This window comes from Ictidomys tridecemlineatus, chromosome 1 (assembly GCF_052094955.1).
Source record: "Ictidomys tridecemlineatus isolate mIctTri1 chromosome 1, mIctTri1.hap1, whole genome shotgun sequence".
NCBI lineage: Eukaryota > Metazoa > Chordata > Mammalia > Rodentia > Sciuridae > Ictidomys > Ictidomys tridecemlineatus.
The window spans coordinates 247,506,009-247,524,860 of record NC_135477.1 but is presented as its reverse complement, the minus strand read 5'-3'; the positions used below and the strand labels follow the sequence as shown (position 1 = coordinate 247,524,860).

The window sequence follows — 18,852 nt, the reverse complement described above, 5'->3', positions numbered from 1 at the left end:
AAAATTAACCTAGCGCTTCAACTGCTAGGAATGTGTTTTATAGATGTACTCACGTGTTTGGAATAATGGATTATTCATTGCCATATTTCTAATACAAAAGTTTGGAAGTAACCTTTCTAGTGGGACAATACATAAATTATGGTTTATCCATACAGTGAAATGTTTGCAAATAAGCATTAAAGGGCGAGCTAAGGGCTGGGGTTGTGGCTCAGCGGTAGAGCGCTTGCCTGGCACGGGCGGTACCCGGGTTGGATCCTCAGCACCACATAAAAATAAATAAACAAAATATTGTGTCCATCTACAACTAAAAAAAAAAAATTGAAAAAGAACATTAAAGGGAAAAATAGTGAGGAATTTATATAATTTAAGAGAATGATTTCCCAGGTGTGTTTTATGAGGAAAAAGTAAAACTTTGTATGTAGTTTGCCAATCTTTTATGTTTAAAAGGCAGGGCAAATTTATATGTGTGACTGCTTTTATACATGTATTATGTGTCTGGAAACTAGATAGCTGGTGATATTATATGTTCTTTTGTGTGTGTAGGCAGACATGTTTTCAAAATATATAAATATTAAATTTCTAAAATAAATATGAAAAACAATGTTACTGTTTTTTTTTAAACAGATTCATACTTATGAAATAAAAATATATACATCTGTGGGAAATAAACACCAAATCCAGAGTAGTGGTTACCTCTGAGAGACATTAAGGAGAATGGAATCTGGGAGGAATCATACAGTGCTTCAGTTATATCTGCAGTGTTTTATTGCGTAAACTGGTGGTAGTATCTAATATTTGGCATGCCTTTTTATATGCCTGAAATGTTCTGTTTTATAAAAGGTAGTTTTCTCAAATTTCTATCTGTAGCTTTTAAAGCTCACTCTTCTCCAGTATTGTTATTTCACTAAGTTTTTTCAGAGTGAAATTTTCATCCTTTTAATTTTAGAATGGGAACAAAATGGTTAGGTGGCTAGAATATCTTCAGTAGATATTTCTCTCATTGTGGCACTTCTGGCCTGTTAAAATCCTCTCAAGTGTGATCTTGTTTCACTTCAGAATTACTTATCTGATTAGAAGAACCAGGATTACATATCTGATTAGAAGAGCATTTGTTACAATGTTCTATATTTTAGACAAAGTTCCCTTAGAGAGTAATAACATGGTTGTTAGCTAAGATATAGATGATTAATCTGCTATTCTTGTGAGACAGACATGTAAATGCTGGTAACCTTTGCTGTGGGTGACAAGCAAATCTTCCATGGATAAAGTACTTGTTTAACACTGTGGTAAAATAGTGACAGTCAGAAGTGTCAAGTTTTGAGCTTTGAAAAAATGGGGGAGGGCTGGGGTTGTGGCTCAGTGGTAGCATGGGCAAGGCCCTGGGTTTGATCCTCAGCACCACATAAAAATAAATAAATAAAATAAAGGTATTGACAACTACAACTGAAAAATAAATATTTAAAAAAAATGGGGGAAATCCCTTAGAAATACATATTCCTGACAAAATAAATTTACTACTTTCATTGATTGCATTGATTGACTGTGGAACTACAGTTAATTTGCCAGCAACTGAGTTTACTCAGTGGAGAATCTTTAGCCCAGTTTTGAGAAAACAGTTTGGTTTTAATACTGTGCCAAGACTTTTTCCCTTGTTACTGCATAGTGCTAGTGGGATAGGGTAAATAGGTCAGAAGACTTGGAATCAAAAGTCCCAGCTTGATCACAGTAACATTGCTTTGACAAATTATAAAATCAATCTCTCTCTCTCTCTTTCTCTCTTTTTCTTTTTAATGGTATTGTGGATTGAACCCAGAGCCTTTACTGTGCTAGGCAATACCACTGAGCTGCATTAGCAGCCCTTTTTATTTGAGACAGTATCTTGCTAATTTTCCCATATTGGCTTCCAATTTACAGATTTCCTGCCTCAACCTCTGAGTACCTGGAATTATAGGCATGTACTCCTGGCTGAGAATAAGATAATATCTGCTTAGGTTTATTGTGAACCCTGCATATGAAAATATGGTTGTTTCCTAAACTCTTAAGACTATGAACACACACATATACACACACACATTTTTAAGGTTCGGGGGATCAAAAGCTTGGTCTTTGCATATACTAGGCAAGCAGAGTATCACTGAACTATACCCTTATCATTAAGATTGAACTCAGGGGCATCTAGCCACTGAGCCACATCCCCAGCCCTATTTTGTATTTTACTGAGAGTCACTGAGTTGTTTAGCACCTTGCTGTTGCTGAGGCTGGTTTTGAACTTGAGATCTTCCTGCCTCTCAGCCTCTTGAGCCGCTGGGATTACAGGCATGCATCACTGGGCCCGGCAAGATACTATATTTTAAAAAAGTATTATGCCACTGAAATTTTAATGTTGAAAGTATGTTGATGATTGGGTTTAAAGCAATTATTTCTTTTCCTATAAATAAGGATAATGTAACAAATTATAAAAATTACCAAGATTTTGTTGGCATGAATGAGGGAAGGGAAGAATGCATAATTGGAGGGAATAAAGCTTACTATGAAAGAGAGCCATCACTGCTGGGACATTGTTTCAAAATTTTAGAGAGAAAAACTTGTATCAAATTAAGATTGGGCTCTTTCATTCATCTCTTCATGTTGCCATAATAGTGTACAAGAATGTCCTCACTGATGCTCTCAAGATCATCCACTGTTGAAAAGAGACCAACAGTAGGTTCTTATTAGGCAGTGCTGCAGAGTCATCATCTGGTTTCTAACTGATAGTGAAGTTTAGTAACATTGGTTAATTCAAAATCATTGATGATTCCAGATCTGGGAAAATTCTTGTGAACTTCACAGGCAGTTTAAGCAAGTATGGATAGATCAACCCCAGATTTGATGTGCTCCTCAATAATGGGAACTGATTATCCTGCCTCAAAAATGGCATATCAGTTTGGATTCATTGTAATGACCACCTTGGCTGGTATCATGGGCCCTAAAGAAGCAAGATGAAAACACAGGAGAGAGGGGCTGGGGATGTGGCTCAAGCGGTAGCGCGCTCGCCTGGCATGCGTGCGGCCCGGGTTCGATCCTCAGCACCACATACCAACAAAGATGTTGTGTCCGCCGAGAACTAAAAAATAAAGATTAAAAATTCTCTCTCTCTCTCTCTCTCTCTCTCTCTCTCTCTCTCTCTCTCTCTCTCCCCTCTCACTCTCTCTTTAAAAAAAAAAAAACACAGGAGAGAAAATCTTTGGATTCTTTTTCTAGGGATTTAATACTCAAATAGAAATAAAATGCCCAAATTGCTCCCCTTTTCCCTCCAAAAAAGAAAAGCCAAGTTAAAATTTAACAGGTTTCTTTACTATGAGACTTTTTTTACTATAGGACTTCTCAGAATTGTTAATAAACATAGCCTCCAAAAGGGACAGTAAACATCCTTTCCCAGACTTAGGAAATCTCTTTCTGTGGATAGTCTCCAGTCCTGGTGTGTTATACAATATGCTTTAGATTCTGTTATAATTTTAGTTTTATGACTATTGTAGCCCATCAAACACAGATAGTTGGAAAAGGGTCGGTAGGAGTTGACTCCTGATAGGGCTGCAAAGGATGGGGTACAACTTCAAATGGCATTAACTACCAGGCACAGTGGCACATATTTGTAATTTCAGCATCTTGGGAAGGCTGAGGGAGGAGGAGTGCAAGTTTGAAGCCAGCCTCAGCAATTTAGAGAGAGACCTTAAGCACCTTAGCAGGGCCTTATCTCAAAATAAAGGACAAAAAGGGCTGGGCACATAGCTGAGTGGTAAAGCACCCCTGAGTTCAATCCCCAGTACCAAAAATAAAAGAGAAGAAAAGAAAGAAAAAAAAAAAAAAGGCAGTAAACCACCGGAGCAGGAATGTAGTATACCAAGAGCAAGAAGTCCTCTGGCTGGATAGCATTGTGTGAGCATAAGGTAGTAATTGGTGATTATGATCATTCAAGCTGAACATTTATTTGTCCTTGTCATCATGTAGTATGTTCCATTTAAGAAATCTTGGGCATGTCCAGTACAGTTTGGAAAGCCAGTTTTCAGAAAAGATTGCTTTTGTTAATTTGTTAATTTTAATGGTGAATATTAGAAAATGCACTTTTAAATTGATAAACTTGGTTGAATCAGTTTGTTAGGGCTGTAGTAACAAAGTGCACTCGATGGTTTAAAACAGAAGATTATTCTCTCGAAATCTAAGGTCAGAAGTCTGAAATCAAGGGGTTAGTAGGGCCACATTCCCTCACAAGGCAAGGCACTAATGGAGAGTCTGCATCTTGCCTCTTCCAGCTTCTGGTGGCTCCTGCTGTTCCTTGACTTATGGTAGTATCACTCCAGTCTCTGCTTCTGTGGTCACATGGCTACCTTTTGTGTCTGTGTTTGTGTTCTCTCTTATAAGGACATCAGTCATTAGGTAATAGAGCTCATCCTAAATCCAGAATGATTTCATATTGAGATCCTTAAGTAATTATATCTGTAAAGACCTATTTCCAAATAAGATAACATTCTGAGTTTCCAGGTTGACATGAATTTATAAGGGATACTCTTCATCTCACTGCACTTACTATTATGTATTTCTTATGCTTTCTGTTTTATGTTCTTTGTTTCTCTTTTACAATACTTCAGTTTTGGGGTAACTTAAATTGCTTTGAGAGAATGTATTAAAATTTCTGTGCTGGGCTGGGAATATAGCTCAGCTGGTAGAGTGCTTGCCTCGCATGCACAAGGCCCTGGGTTTAATCCCTAGCACCACAAACACAAAAAAGTCTCTGCTATCTTAAGATGTTGAAATTGATATGAGGCATGCTTTCAGTAGGCTATATTTGTGCTTTGATAAAAGAAAAAGGTCAAATGAAAGAATGAAATTTTATAATAGTTCTTATTAATAAGGGGAAGTTCAGTCTATAGTTTCAAAAAATATGAGAGTATAAAATGAAAGATTCCTTTGATATGTTCAGCTTTTGTTTTATTAAAAGGATGTATATATTTGTATTATTATATCATATAATGTCTTCTTGAGGATTATCTTTTTAAAAAAATTTTATCCCATTTCACTTTCCAGTTTTGGAAAAAGTGTGAGTTTTTGAGTCAGACCTGAGTTGAAGTTTTGGCTTCGACACTTACTTGCTGTGTTAGTTGGCAAGTTATTTCAATCTGTTCTGTGCTTCGGTTTCATGTAAAATGTTGTTGGTAATATCAGTCTTCAGAATTGGTGAGGGTTAGAGTGTGTTTAAGTACAAAGTGGGTATGCCATAAATATTAACTAGTAAGGTATATATCTTAATAATACATAATGCAAATGAATGAACTATGAAAGAGAAACTACTATTTATGTTTTTCCACTGAATCACTCTGAAACATCTAAACCTTTAGGAGTAAAATTAGAAGAGAAAAAAATATCTAAATCTGCTCAAGTATTTTCTGAGAATGCTAAGATTACTATTCTTAAAATGTACCTAAATATATATTATTGCAAGAATGTTTCGAATCTTCTATTTCCAATTCCTTAGTTATGGACAGAATATATGTCCACAGTTTTGGATAAGTCCCAATTAGTCTTAAGGTTAATTTAGGCTGATGTTCAGATGAATAGGATCAATAGGCAACTGGTTGGTTTATGATGAATTTGTGTTCAGGCTCAAATGGATTCTGTTCTAGTATTCTTCTCAGGTCTGACTCTGCTAGTGTTATTCACTTTTGTCACCATTTTCCAGTCCTGTTTTAGCTATATAGCCAAAAAGTCGTATTAAATGAAAGCTTGAAACTTTGGAGGGTATTTGGGAGAGATGAGATTATTTTTTCTTCAGTTATCAGTAAAATAGTTCTTAGAAAAAACGTACTTCCCCAATTGGGGTTTAAGTTAAGTTTGCACTTAATCACATCTAATTGGTACTAGAGATTGGAGAAAACCTTATTAGAAATTCGAATGTGTTTGATTTCTCTTTTTAAAAATACATTTATTTATTTATGTGGAGTCACTACTGAGGATAAAATCCAGTGCCTCACACATTTTAGGCAAGCACTGTACCACTGACCTACAATCCCAGCCCGAATATGCTTGATTTCTACAATTTATTTCAACAACTATCATAGATTTTTCTAACTTCTGTCTTTTCTGTAGACGCCATTTTCTAATATAGTTATATCATACTTAAAAAATTTATTTATTGTTTTCATAATTATGATAAATACTGTTTGCTAAGCCAATAATATTTGGTAAGCCAACAGATTATACTTTGTTTTTTATGACCTCTTTAATATTTTCCATGAGTTAATAAATTACCTCATCCCCCTCCCCCCTTTTTTTTTTCTTTTTTCTTTTCAAGTTTTCTTTGACCTAGTGCTGAATTTCTCATATCTTCTATTGCTTTGAAAAAATCTCATTACAGTGTTTCTGTACTTTCAACCCCTCTGTTTCCAACAACTATCTAAGGTCTCTTGCTTTCCTATATGAATCTGTTGCCTTTTAGATGTTCTACACATCTGTTATCTGTAACTTTCTTTGTCATCATTGGGGATTCTCTTAATTTTTATCACTTATTATATTACTTCTTTTCTGGACTTCATATCATCTTTTGTGGTTTCCTGACTGGTTTTGATGGATTATATATTTATTAGTAGGTTCTTGAAAGGATGCACAGAAGTTAAATTTTGTGAGACTTTGCTTCTATAACAGTATCTAAATTCTATCACCGTTTATTGTCTGTGTAGGCATAGCATCAAAATTTAAAGATAAAACCACTTTTTAAGGGTTGGGGATGTGGCTCAAGCGGTAGTGCACTCGCCTGGCATGCGTGTGGCCCGGGTTCGATCCTCAGCACCACATATGAACAAAGATGTTGTGTCTGCCGAAAACTAAAAAAAAAAAAAAATATTAAAAAATTCTCTCTCTGGGCTGGGGATTTGGCTCAAGCGGTAGCGCGCTCGCCTGGCATGCGTGCGGCCCGGGTTCGATCCTCAGCACCACATACCAACAAAGATGTTGTGTCCGCCGAGAACTAAAAAATAAATATTAAAAATTCTCTCTCTCTCTCTCTCTCTAAAAAAAAAACTCTCTCTCTCTCTCCATCTCTCACTCTCTCTTTAAAAAAAAAAACTTAAAAAAAACCCACTTTAAAAAAAAACTTCATATTTGAAAATGAAAAAACACATGTCCATGAAAAAAGATTGAAAAGTATCAAGAAGCTACCGATAGGGAAAATACGGCTATGCCATGAGGAAGTTTTTAGGGGGGATAATGTAACTGTTCTGTATCATATGATTAGTATGGTGGTTACACCAGTTTTTACATGTGTTAAAATTCATAGAACTGTACACCAAAAGATAAAAGGTTCAAATTAATATGTATGATAGTTTAAAAAAAAAAGAAAAAAGAATTTAAAAGGACACAAGCATACAGCAAAAAGGAAGTCTTTTTCCATCCTCTTGGTTTTCTAGCTTTATTATCTCAGAGAAACTACTATTTGTTTTCCTATTGAATCACTTTTTTTAAAAGCATTTTTATACTTTTATTATATTTATTTATTTTTATGTGGTGCTGAGAATCGAATCCAGGGCCTCACACATGCGAGGCAAGCGCTCTACCACTGAGCCACAACCCCAGCCCCCTGAATCACTCATAAACATCTAAACCTTTAGTAGTAAAATTAGGTAGAAGAGAAAAAAATATTTAAATCTGCTCAAGTATATTCTGAGAATGCTAAGATTATTCTTAGAATATCTAAATATATATTATTAATCAAGAGTGGCACTAATTTATTAAAATTATTTCTCTTACAGTTGGTAAACATGAATTGACTGGGCATAAAGTTGCTGTGAAGATACTCAATCGACAGAAGATTCGAAGCCTGGATGTGGTGGGAAAGATCCGCAGAGAAATTCAAAACCTCAAGCTTTTCAGGCATCCTCATATAATTAAGCTGTAAGCTCTATTTATATTAAATGTAGTCCATTCATCTTTTCATCACTTTGAGAAAGATGACTGACATTTCATCCTGTTTCCTGAAAAATTTCTTCTTGTTCATGTATTTATCTAACTTCATTCATTGTCAGTTATGCCTGTCTTCATGTTTTAACCTTGTACATGGTACTGTTGTCCTCATTCTTTCCTGTCTTCTGAACAGATAGATGCCCTTCTAATAGATAATGTTTAGTACTTCTTTGTTATGGAACCAACAGTTGATTTGATGTAAAAATCTCAGCCTCCAAATTTCCATATATTATCAATTAGCCTTACTAGAGGTAATACACTAGGAAGGGGTTTTCCCCATATTCTTATATTTGATCATATGAATATCAAAATTTCAGAAATCTAATATTTCAAAAAGCCATTATCTTACTGTACTGGGTTTGCAAATAACCTATTTATTGCTCAGCTCCTCCTTTATTACATAGGCTACAATTGAAATGTGTTCAGATGTATTTGTTGAAGTGGCTGAAACTGAAATTTGTTTCACTAACTCTTTTCATGTGTTAAAGTGGTTTCAAATATCACCCACATGCTGGTGACCCTAAATGCACATTTCCTTCTTTGAAACCTCTTCTGCAAACTCTGGACTACTGTGTGAACTGTTTACTTTTAGTCTGTGTTTGGATGTCCACAAGACATTTCAAACTCTGCATGGTCAAATCTGAACTCTTTGTTACCCTCTAAAACCTGCTCTTCCCACAGTTTTTGCCATCGCAGTATAGTTAGTTGCAGGACAAAAACTTAGGAAACATCCTTAACCTCCCTATTTCTCTCAGTTTCTACCATCCATTTCATCTTTTCCCTCAAAATATCTTTCTGATCTGTTTCTCAGTTCTTATCATCATCTAACTGATCTGAACCACTTTCATCTGTTTCATGGACTACTGTAATAGCCTTTAGCCTCCACACTCACTTCTTCACCTTGCTGCCACTTATCCTAAAATGCCAGATCATAAGATTACTTAAAAATCTTCAATACCTTTTCATCCTCCTTCAAGTGAAAGTCAAAGCCTTTTCATGGCTTGTAAAGTTCTGTGTCCTTTGGCCTGTAGTTATTCTTTTGCTTCACATCCTAGTTCTCTCCCAGGTTACTCTACCTATGCCGCCTTCCCATTTCTTGAACATGCCAAGCAGGCTTACTGGGACCTTTGTACTTTTTGTTCCCTCTGCCTGGTTCACCTCCTCCCAGATAATGGCATAGTTTGTTCCTTTACTTCCTCTAGGCTCTGCTCAAATACTTTTTTATTAGAAGCCTTTCTTGAGCATTCTGTGTAGATTTTGCTTTATTTCTGTTCATAGCATGTTGTGCCACCTGAGATACTGCTCATTTATTTAGTGTCTGTTTCCTTTCTTCTGGACTATGAACATCACAAGAGCAAAGAATTTGTTCTGTTCCCTGCAGTTTTCCCAGCTCCTAGCATAGTACCTGGTATATTATAGGTGTACTAAATATTATTGAATGAATGAATATACATGTTTTAATATTAGTAGATAATGTTTTCTCTCACCAGGTACCAGGTCATCAGTACACCATCTGATATTTTCATGGTGATGGAATATGTCTCAGGAGGAGAGCTATTTGATTATATCTGTAAAAATGGAAGGGTAAGCAGTTCTGATTTAATCCTGTATGTTTTGTAACTCCCGTTATCCCTTACTGGCACTCAAATGTCAGAAAAGTTTAAAGAGGTCTAGTTTATAACCAGTTCCATTAGTTATATATTTGTCTAGAATCATAGATTACAGTTAGACTATACAACCTGTTTAGCTTACTTAACAGATATGCCTATTGAGCCTCATAGTGTATACATTTGCTCCAGTTCACATGCTTTATCAATGACAGAGTTGGATCAAGACTCCAGAACTCATAATCCTTGAACTTATGCTTTTGGGATACATAAATACTTTAAATATGTATCTTGAATGATATAATTAATCCTAACAATATATTATTAAATACTTAAAGATCTAGGCTTGCTAGTCAACCCTAGCCACATTAAATTGCATTCATTTTTTGGTTTCAGAAATCTGATGTACCTGGAGTAGTAAGAACAGGCTCCATGAAGGAGGTAGGAATTAGACTTAAAAGAATTTAGAGCTGGAAGGATCATGAACAGTACCATAAGTACAGATATAAAAACTGAACATTGCTCACTCTCCATATTTTTTCTCATACCCAGGTTATCTGGTACACAAAATCCCCTTGTGAAAGCTGTGCTTAGCACTGAGAAAACAATTTTTCACATTCCCAGTGTAAACTTACATATATTATTCATTCATTCATTCATTCATTCATTCATTCATTCATTTTGTATAGCATATGTTTACTTTAATCAAAATCAAACTCAATAACCAAGTTAATTTTTAGTTTACTGTTTCTTAACATGGTTCATTTATATTTCAGGTATTCCCTTTATCTGTTTCTCTGCCCATCCCCCAGAAAAGCTCTGCCTAGAAAATTGGAAACAGGCACAAGTTGAATTGATGTCTTCATCTTTTTACTTCCATTTTCATTTCTTGGCCATTGTGTTTTGCATTGTGGGATGTTTTTCAGTTTTTCCTTTTGCATATTAAAATGTCAGCTTTCATATTTGATATATCAGAGTTTTATCTTGCTTTCTGAAATCAGCTTTTCTTTAGAAAGTCTGCTATTTTTTTGCACCATGGATGTAGTAACCTTACTTGGTTGAGGATGAGAGTTTTTTTTTTTTTAAATGGTTGTCTTCTATTCCTTGCACTGTTTCTGTACCTTCTGTGCTTTTTGCTCATCAGTTTTTTCTGTTCATTTTATGGCCTATCTTTTGTTCATGGCCCTTCTTAGAGTTGTCCACTAATCCATTCACGGCCTGACTGTCATTTAAGAGTGAACTACTAAATACCAAGCATATTGGGGTAGGTCTTAACTGATTGGTGGGCCTTCCTGTAGGTTGAATTGGTAGGAACCTATTCATTTTATTAGTGTACACCAATGTCAGTAATAACAACTATTTTTTCTTGGGTCTGATATTTGCTGCACAAGATACTTCCAATTTTCTTGAAAGTATTAGTTGAGCTGTCAGAGCTAATTGGGGAAGCGGAAAGTTTCACTAGTTAATATGTTGACTTTCACTTAACCCACATGGTGTCCTCAAAGTGCCTCATTCCTGTGTGGTGTTCTTGAGGATAGACTGATTCAGTCTTACTAGAGTAAACCATTGGTCTTATTTCCTGATAGGGGTGAATTTAAAGGCTCCTTACTTCAATCATTTATCCTGTTTTCAGCCCACTTCTTACTTCTGCCTTCAGAAGTGTGTGATGCTTCCATTTTCTAAGCCTTTTCAGGATTCTGTGTGCTGATGATTTTGTTCTCCCCCGTAGGCTTAGGTTTCACCTTTTTCTTGTTGGCTAAATCTTTATCACCATTTACCCACTGTCCAATGTGATAACTCCTCTTTATGACTGACGAATTCCTGTTTATGACTGCCATTTCTTCTCTTTTTCTTTATGTTTTATATACCATTTTTATTGTTGAGGTAATTTTAGTGATATTTTAAGGAGTGGAGGTAAAAGACGTAGTCTGTGATGTTGAACTGGAAATATACTTTCACTTTTCTAATCTTCCTTTACATAAAATCTCTTCCATTCTTTTATACTGTTTTTGAAAATGTAGTATTTTTTATTTTTGTAAACTACCTACTGATTTTACGTCTCATATTTTGTATTTTCATATTTTGAACAGATACCTTTTCTCTCATACTTTCATTTGAAGAAATAAAGGTGTTAAATTGTTAAAATATTAGTATTTTTTCCCCAAAGGATTATATAGCACTTCAATAGTAGTTTTAATTTTTCAAAAGAAATTACTAGTTTTTCTTTTCTCTCAGATTATCCATGCCAGTTAAGCTGTGGAATTCTGATTTTAGAATGCTAATTCGTGAGTTAGCATTGCATGTAAGAGTTCTTTGCTTAGAAGATTAATAGCTTATTTTTAAAATATGACTTCTTTGGAATAGGCATGTGCAAGTAATGGTTATCACCTATGTTGAGAAAGCATCATAATTTAAGAAAATATGAATAGAGAAAGTTTTAAAAAATATTTTAGTTATATAACTTTATTTAGTATGTGGTGCTGAGGATTGAACCCAGTGCCTTACATGTGTTAGGCACACGTTCTACAACTAAGACACAACTCCAGTCCTGAATAGAGAAAATTTTTTTGTTTTAATATTTATTTTCTAGTTTTAGGTGGACACATATCTTTATTTTTTATTTTTATGTGGTGTTGAGGATCGAACCCAGCACCCCGTGCATGCCAGGCGAGCACGCTACCACTTGAGCCACATCCCAGCCCTGAATAGAGAAATTTTTAAGAATAATTTTACAAAGGTAGTTGTAGCATTGATTTTTAAAAAATGCTTTTATATTTATGAGACAAATTTAGATTTTTCTTTTGTTATAATTAAAACATTTTTAATTTCAGGATATATAATAATATGGCTGCTTTTTAATTCATTAACAATGCTTAAATGTTACTTATTTATAAAGTTGTATCCCCCATTCCCAGCGTCACTTTCTCTTACTCTTTATTTTTCTTCAGAGTGCTGTCACTCCTTGATGTTACTTGACTTTTTTGTTGCCTTATTTTTGACAACTAGATTAGGGATTTTATTTTATCTATTGCTGTATAAACAATGATTAAATGATATAGTACATTGAAGGCGCTTAGTAAATATTTGTTAAAAGGAAGGAGGATTAAATGTTTCTAATTTATAGGCAAAAACATGTCCAGTTTGTTTCAATTAGAAATTGAAACTATTTGAAATAGGTCATGAGATGTAGGAGATTGCAAGCTGATAAATGTACTCATATGCAAATGATAGGATTAGAAAATTGAATTGCTGATTTGGGTTCCAGAAATCCTCTTAACATTTCTTGTTTTGCTGGGCATATATATCTCCTTACCTTTTCAAAAATATCTCATGAACAAAGATCATCTGGAAGGTTTCATGAATTTTGGCAGTTTGTATAAGTTGAAGAATAATAGATAGGAGTTTTTTCTTCGTTTTGTTTTTTAATGACACACCTGTACTTCTCTGCTTTTCTTAGCTGGATGAAAAAGAAAGTCGACGTCTGTTCCAACAAATCCTTTCTGGTGTGGATTACTGTCACAGGCATATGGTAGTACATAGAGATTTGAAACCTGAAAATGTCCTGCTTGATGCACACATGAATGCAAAGATAGCTGATTTTGGTAAGGATATTTTTACAGTTTCATGTGTTCATTATGTTTAACAAGATAAGTAGCATTCTTCAGATGGCTTTTATGTAATAGAAGTATCCCATTTTGTCACTAAGCATGAGCATGAAAAAAGGAAAAAAATAAGGTATTCTTTCTTCATTTTTATGCATTTTTATATGTGTTGAATCACATTTAAATGATAAAAAGCATAAATTATTTTTGGTGGGTGGTGCTGCGGAAAAAGCATAAAATTTGATCGCATAAAAGTAACAACTCATCAAGGGTTTTTAAAGAAATAATAAAGCATTTTTTAGGATCAATGTTGAATATTTCTCTGCTTTATTGCTATTTCTTAAACTTATTTCTTTAAAATTGAATTTTATGATAGTAGATAAACAATTAAAGTTGGCAGCATTAGATGGATCATATGAAAGAAAGTACCAAACTTATTCCAGCATATTCTTTTGATCAAGTATGGAAAGGAAAGTGAGTGGGATGGAATTCCTTAAAAATTGAAAGCAAGACTGTGAGCTACATAAGAAAATCTAATTCATTTCTTTCTTTCTTTTTTTTTTTTTTTTTTGGTACCAGGAATTGAACCCAGAGGTGCTCAACCACTTTGTTTATTCTGAGACATTGTCTCACTAAGTTGCTTAGAGCTTTACTTAGTTGCTGAGGCTGGCTGTTAACTTGAGATCCTCCTGCCTCGGCTTCCTGAGCCACCAGGATCATAGGCATGTGCCACAATCCCCAGCAAGAAAATCTGCTTAAGAAACATTTTGATGTATTTTTTTAAGTTGTAGTTGGACACATTTATGTATGTATGTATGTATGTATGTGGTGTTGAGGATCAAACCCAGTGCCTCTCATGTGCTAGACGAGTGGTCTATGCTGAGCGAGCATTCTACGCTGAGCCATAACACTAGCCCCAATTTATGAATTTAATTTTATTTCATATATAGATTGCCCCTAACATTATTGAACCTCAGAGAAAAATGAATCTTTGAAACTCTTATTTTGGTTGGCTGTAATTCAAATCAGAAGAAATTCTTGTAGATATTTTTCTCAGCTTTCTTGCATATATTGTAATTGGTGATTTACTAAACAGTGCTAACAATCCTGAGCTACATTTTTTGTTTTATTTTTTTCCTTTGAAATTACTTGTTCCTGAGCTGTCATGAGTATCTTTATATAGAGTACATTTCTGAGAAGATAAAGATTTACTTTTGGAGTACAAGTATGAGGAAACATTCAGATTAAAAATTACTGGATTTGTTTTTTTTTTTTGGTACTGGAGATTGAACTCAGGGGCACTCAACCACTGAAACACATCCCCAGCCTATTTTGTGTTTTATTTAGAAACAGAGTCTTCATGAGTAGCTTAGCATCTTGCTGTTGCTGAGACTAACTTTGAACTTGATATCCTACCTCAGCTTCCCGAGCTGCTGGCTGCTTGGTTTACAGGCGTGTGCCACTGTGCCCGGCTATGTTTTTGTTTTTGATGGATCAGAATTGAGTTAATAGAAACTTTAGATTTTAGTCATTCTACTCATCTATTTGAGATTATTTTCCCTAGAAGCTTCTATATTAATAAAGCTTATATATGACAAGTTCAATGTAGTAAACAGAATAACCAGTAGTTTAATATATACTCATTAAGCTCTAACAATACACTAACTTTAAAAGTTGAAATAACTTATACATTTTAGGGCATAGTGGCAGAATATTTGGAAATAAAGACGATATGATTTTGTTGAAGCACAGAAAATGATTCATGGAATAAAACAATTGCGTTTAACGGGCTTTTGTTTTTATTTTCGGCCTTAGGAAATCCTGACTAGCTGTTTTTGTGCACTTTCAGGTCTTTCAAACATGATGTCAGATGGTGAATTTTTAAGAACAAGTTGTGGCTCACCCAACTATGCTGCACCAGAAGTAATTTCAGGAAGGTAGTATTTGATACCATCCCACTCCTATTACATTTATAATAATTAACTTTTTCTCCTAGATTTTGCCATATTTAATTCTAGTGAAAGGAAAGAAATACAGTATCATTAAATTCTAATAAGTGAAAGAAATATAAGGCTTATTTCTAATCTGTAAGTATTCTGTTTTTAAGAATAAAACATAAGTGGAAAAGATTAAGATAGAGTACAAAGTTGGCTTGAAAATTAATGTTATGTTAAAGCATTTAGAAGAGAGTACTTTAATTTTTTTTCCCTTGTGGAAAAAATTGAAGATTTAAAGCTGATGTGTTTTAGGTGTAGGTAGTGAAGACACTGAAAAACATGGGTAATATAGAAATACCCACTAGTTAGAACTGGTTTATGGTTTACCTATGAAGAATTGAAAGTGTAATGTAATGTGTACTTTAATTTTTCAAATAGATGGTATTTTGTAGTAGATTTGGGTTTCATAATGAAACTGTTTCTTGGGAAATTGGACTGAAATATTTATAAAATCATCAAATTCTCACTCCATTTCTTTAGTTAATATGGTTTGCTTTTAAATTATCTTTACTACTGGTGGTTACTGTCCTCTTAAAGGGGTACTGGGTGGTTAAACTTAGCACTTTTTTTTTTAGTACCAGAGAGTGAATCCAGGAGTGCTTAACCAGGGAGTTATATCCCCAGCCCTTTTTTATATTTTATTAAGAGACAGAGTCTTGATGAGTTGCTTAGGGCCTCATTAAGTTACTGAGGCTGGCTTTGAACTCAGGATCCTCCTGCCTCAGCCTCCTGAGCTGCTGGGCTTATAGGCAAATGCCACTGTACCTGGCCAAAACTTAGCACTTTGATTATACTGATTTTATGTGTTGAAGCTAAGATAAACTCCCAGCCCAGGGCTTATTATGAACAGATAACTACTCATTATAAAAGGAAACAGAATCCACAAAAGAGAAAATGGAATTTATCACAACAGAAGTACAATATAGGACCTTAGAAACATCGTGAAGCAGGCAAACAAGATGCCTCCATGTACTTATAATCTTCCAACAAATGAATCCAGAAATTGAAATGAATAAAATATCCGAGAAAGAAATTAAAAAGTTGGTTGTTAAAATGATTCATGAATTTACAGATCTAAGGAATGAACTGAGGGAGAAATTATAGGATACTAAAGAGCATTTTAATAGATTCTGAAAAAGAGTCAAATAAAAATCTTAGAAGCCAAAGACTCAATATCAAATAAAAAATTAAGTTGAAAGTCCCTCCAAAGAATTAGGCCAAGTAGAAGACAGAATCTCAGATCTTAAAGGCAAGGTTGCCAGTCTCCAATATTCAGATGGTATTAAAAAGAAAAGAAAGAAAGAATCTATAATAAGAATAAAAAAGAACTCTGGGATTGATATAAGAGAACAATCTTAAGAATAATTGGCATTGAGGCAGGAGCCAGAAATACAGGTTAAGGGCATAGATAAACCCATTTAATGGAACAAGAGCAGAAACATTTTAAAATTTTGGAAATGAAATGAATTCCCAAGATATAGGAGACCTTTAAAACTCCAAATAGACAAAACCAAAACCAAAACTCTCTGCTATACTTTATAAGTAAAATGTCTAACATCCAGGACAAGGATAAGAATTTTAAAAATCTCAAGAGAGAAACATCATTTTACATTTAGAGATAAACCAGTCGGAATAACATTCAATTTCTAAGCAGAAACTCTGGAATCCAGGTGGGCTTGAAATGATATGCATTATGCCCTTAAAGAAAATAACTTCAACCAAGTTTGCTATATCCAGCAAAGCTATCCTTCAGAATCAAAGAAGAAATAAACAACTTTCAAGGTAATCATAAACTGAAAGAATTCAGGACTGCTAAGCCAATGTAGCAGAATATACTTTAAAAAATCCTACATGAAGAAGATAAAAAACAAAACAATAAAAAAAAACAACAGCGCCTAGGGAAGAATAAATATTAGAAGAGTAGTACTAGCATGTGAGAATTAGGATTAGATTAAACAATTAGAAATAAATGAAAGTTGTAGGAAATAATAAATACCTTTCTGTAATAAAATTGAATGTAAATTTTGGTCTTATCTCTCCAATTAAAAGACAGAGACTGGAAGATTGGATTTGAAACAAGATCTAATTATGTGTTGCCTGCTAGAGATAGACCTCTCAGGTGAAGAGATCCACAGGCCAGAAATGAAAAGATGGAAAATGATATTTCTTGCAAATGGAGCTTCAAAGCAAGCAGTAGCAACTACTCTCATATCTGACAAAGCAGACTTCAAGCCAAAATGAATTAGAAGGGAAAAAGAAGACTGCTACATACTGGTATGGGAACAATCCAGCACAATGATATAATGATAGTAAATGTGTAAGCCCCAAATGTCAGTTCACTTAATTACATAAAATAAACACTACTTGATATAAATGCTCAGATAGATCCCAGTACAATAAATAGTACTGGGTGATTTCAACACACACCTCTCAGATCATTCTGATTTAAAATTAGCAAAGACACTTCAGATGTGTAAAATACTGTATAGCAGGTGAACTTACAGAATAAATGAATTATTTCACCCAACAACTGAATATCTTTCTCAGCTGCTCCTGGAACTTTCTCCAAAAGAGACCACATTTTAGGCTTTAAAGCAAATGTTAGCAAGTAACAAAAAAATAGATATAATTCCTTGAATCTTATTAAATCATAATGGATTGAAATTAGAAATCAACAGCAAGAAAAAGTAAAGAAACTATAGAAACTCATGGAGACTGAGCAATACACTTTTGAAGGATGAATAGAAGAAATTGGGGAGATATTCAAAGATTTTGAGAATTGAATTTGAATGCAGCATACCAGAAGTTTTAGGACATTCTGAGTGATTCTAAGAGAAAAACTTATAGCTATGGGTGCTTACATGAAAAAAATCAAAGAAGATCCTACATAAACAACCTTGTGATGCATCTACATTCCTAGAAAAATAACAAACCAATTCTAAAATCAATAGAAGAAAGGAAATATTTTCAGAGCTGAAATTAATGAAATAGGGAATAAAAAAATATGAAGGATCAGTGAAAGTAACAGTTCATTCTTTAAAAAGACAAACAAGATTGATAAACCCTTAAACTAACCAAAAGTAAGAAAAAAGGCCCAAATTAGTGAAATTAAATTATCTCATGAAAACCAGATATATCACCACAGACATGATGGAAATCCAGAGGGTTATTAGGACTATTTTGAAAACTTATATTCCAATAAATTGGAAAATGTACATGAAATAGGTAACATATCTATACATCAAAGTTGAATCAGGACATTGAAAAAAAAAAAGAGAAGGAAAATTTTTTTTGGCTCATGGTTTCTGAGATCTCAATTCAGAGATGGCTGACTCCATAGTTCTAGGCCCAAGTTGAAGCAGAATGGTATGGCAGAGGAAAGCAGCTTACTACATGGCAACAAGGAAGCAGAGAGAGAGCTCTGCTAATAACCAGAGAGACAAAATATAAACCCAAAAGCGTGACCCCAGTGACCTTTCTCCTCCAGCCACATCCTACCTGCTCATAGTTACCACCTCGATAGTTCACATTGCTGGATTAATCCACTGATTAGGTCATACCTCATAGTCAAATTTTACCTCTGAAAATTCTTGCACTGCCACACACATGTGCTTTTGGGGGACACCATATCTTAACCATAATAGCAGCCATTCATGA

The 18,852-nt window shown here is 34.3% G+C and overlaps 1 protein-coding gene and 1 long non-coding RNA gene across 4 annotated transcripts in view; one reads left to right on the top strand and one right to left on the bottom strand.

Annotated features, from left to right (window-relative positions):
* The window catches only part of LOC144365605 (uncharacterized), a 60,745-nt gene that overhangs the window by 22,429 nt on the left and 19,464 nt on the right, over nt 1–18,852 (bottom strand). The gene's annotated exons all lie outside the window — the stretch shown is intronic.
* Prkaa1 (protein kinase AMP-activated catalytic subunit alpha 1) overlaps nt 1–18,852 on the top strand; it is a 37,911-nt gene that overhangs the window by 3,805 nt on the left and 15,254 nt on the right. The window contains exons 2-6 of one of the 3 annotated variants that reach the window (XM_078017869.1): nt 7,779–7,920; nt 9,480–9,573; nt 9,993–10,037; nt 13,054–13,198; nt 15,048–15,135. In XM_078017869.1, coding sequence (XP_077873995.1) covers nt 7,779–7,920; nt 9,480–9,573; nt 9,993–10,037; nt 13,054–13,198; nt 15,048–15,135 — 514 coding nt within the window. Of the gene's footprint in view, nt 1–7,778; nt 7,921–9,479; nt 9,574–9,992; nt 10,038–13,053; nt 13,199–15,047; nt 15,136–18,852 lie in introns of those variants that run through there. The other 2 variants (XM_078017870.1, XM_021726560.3) reach the window with 2 other exon arrangements.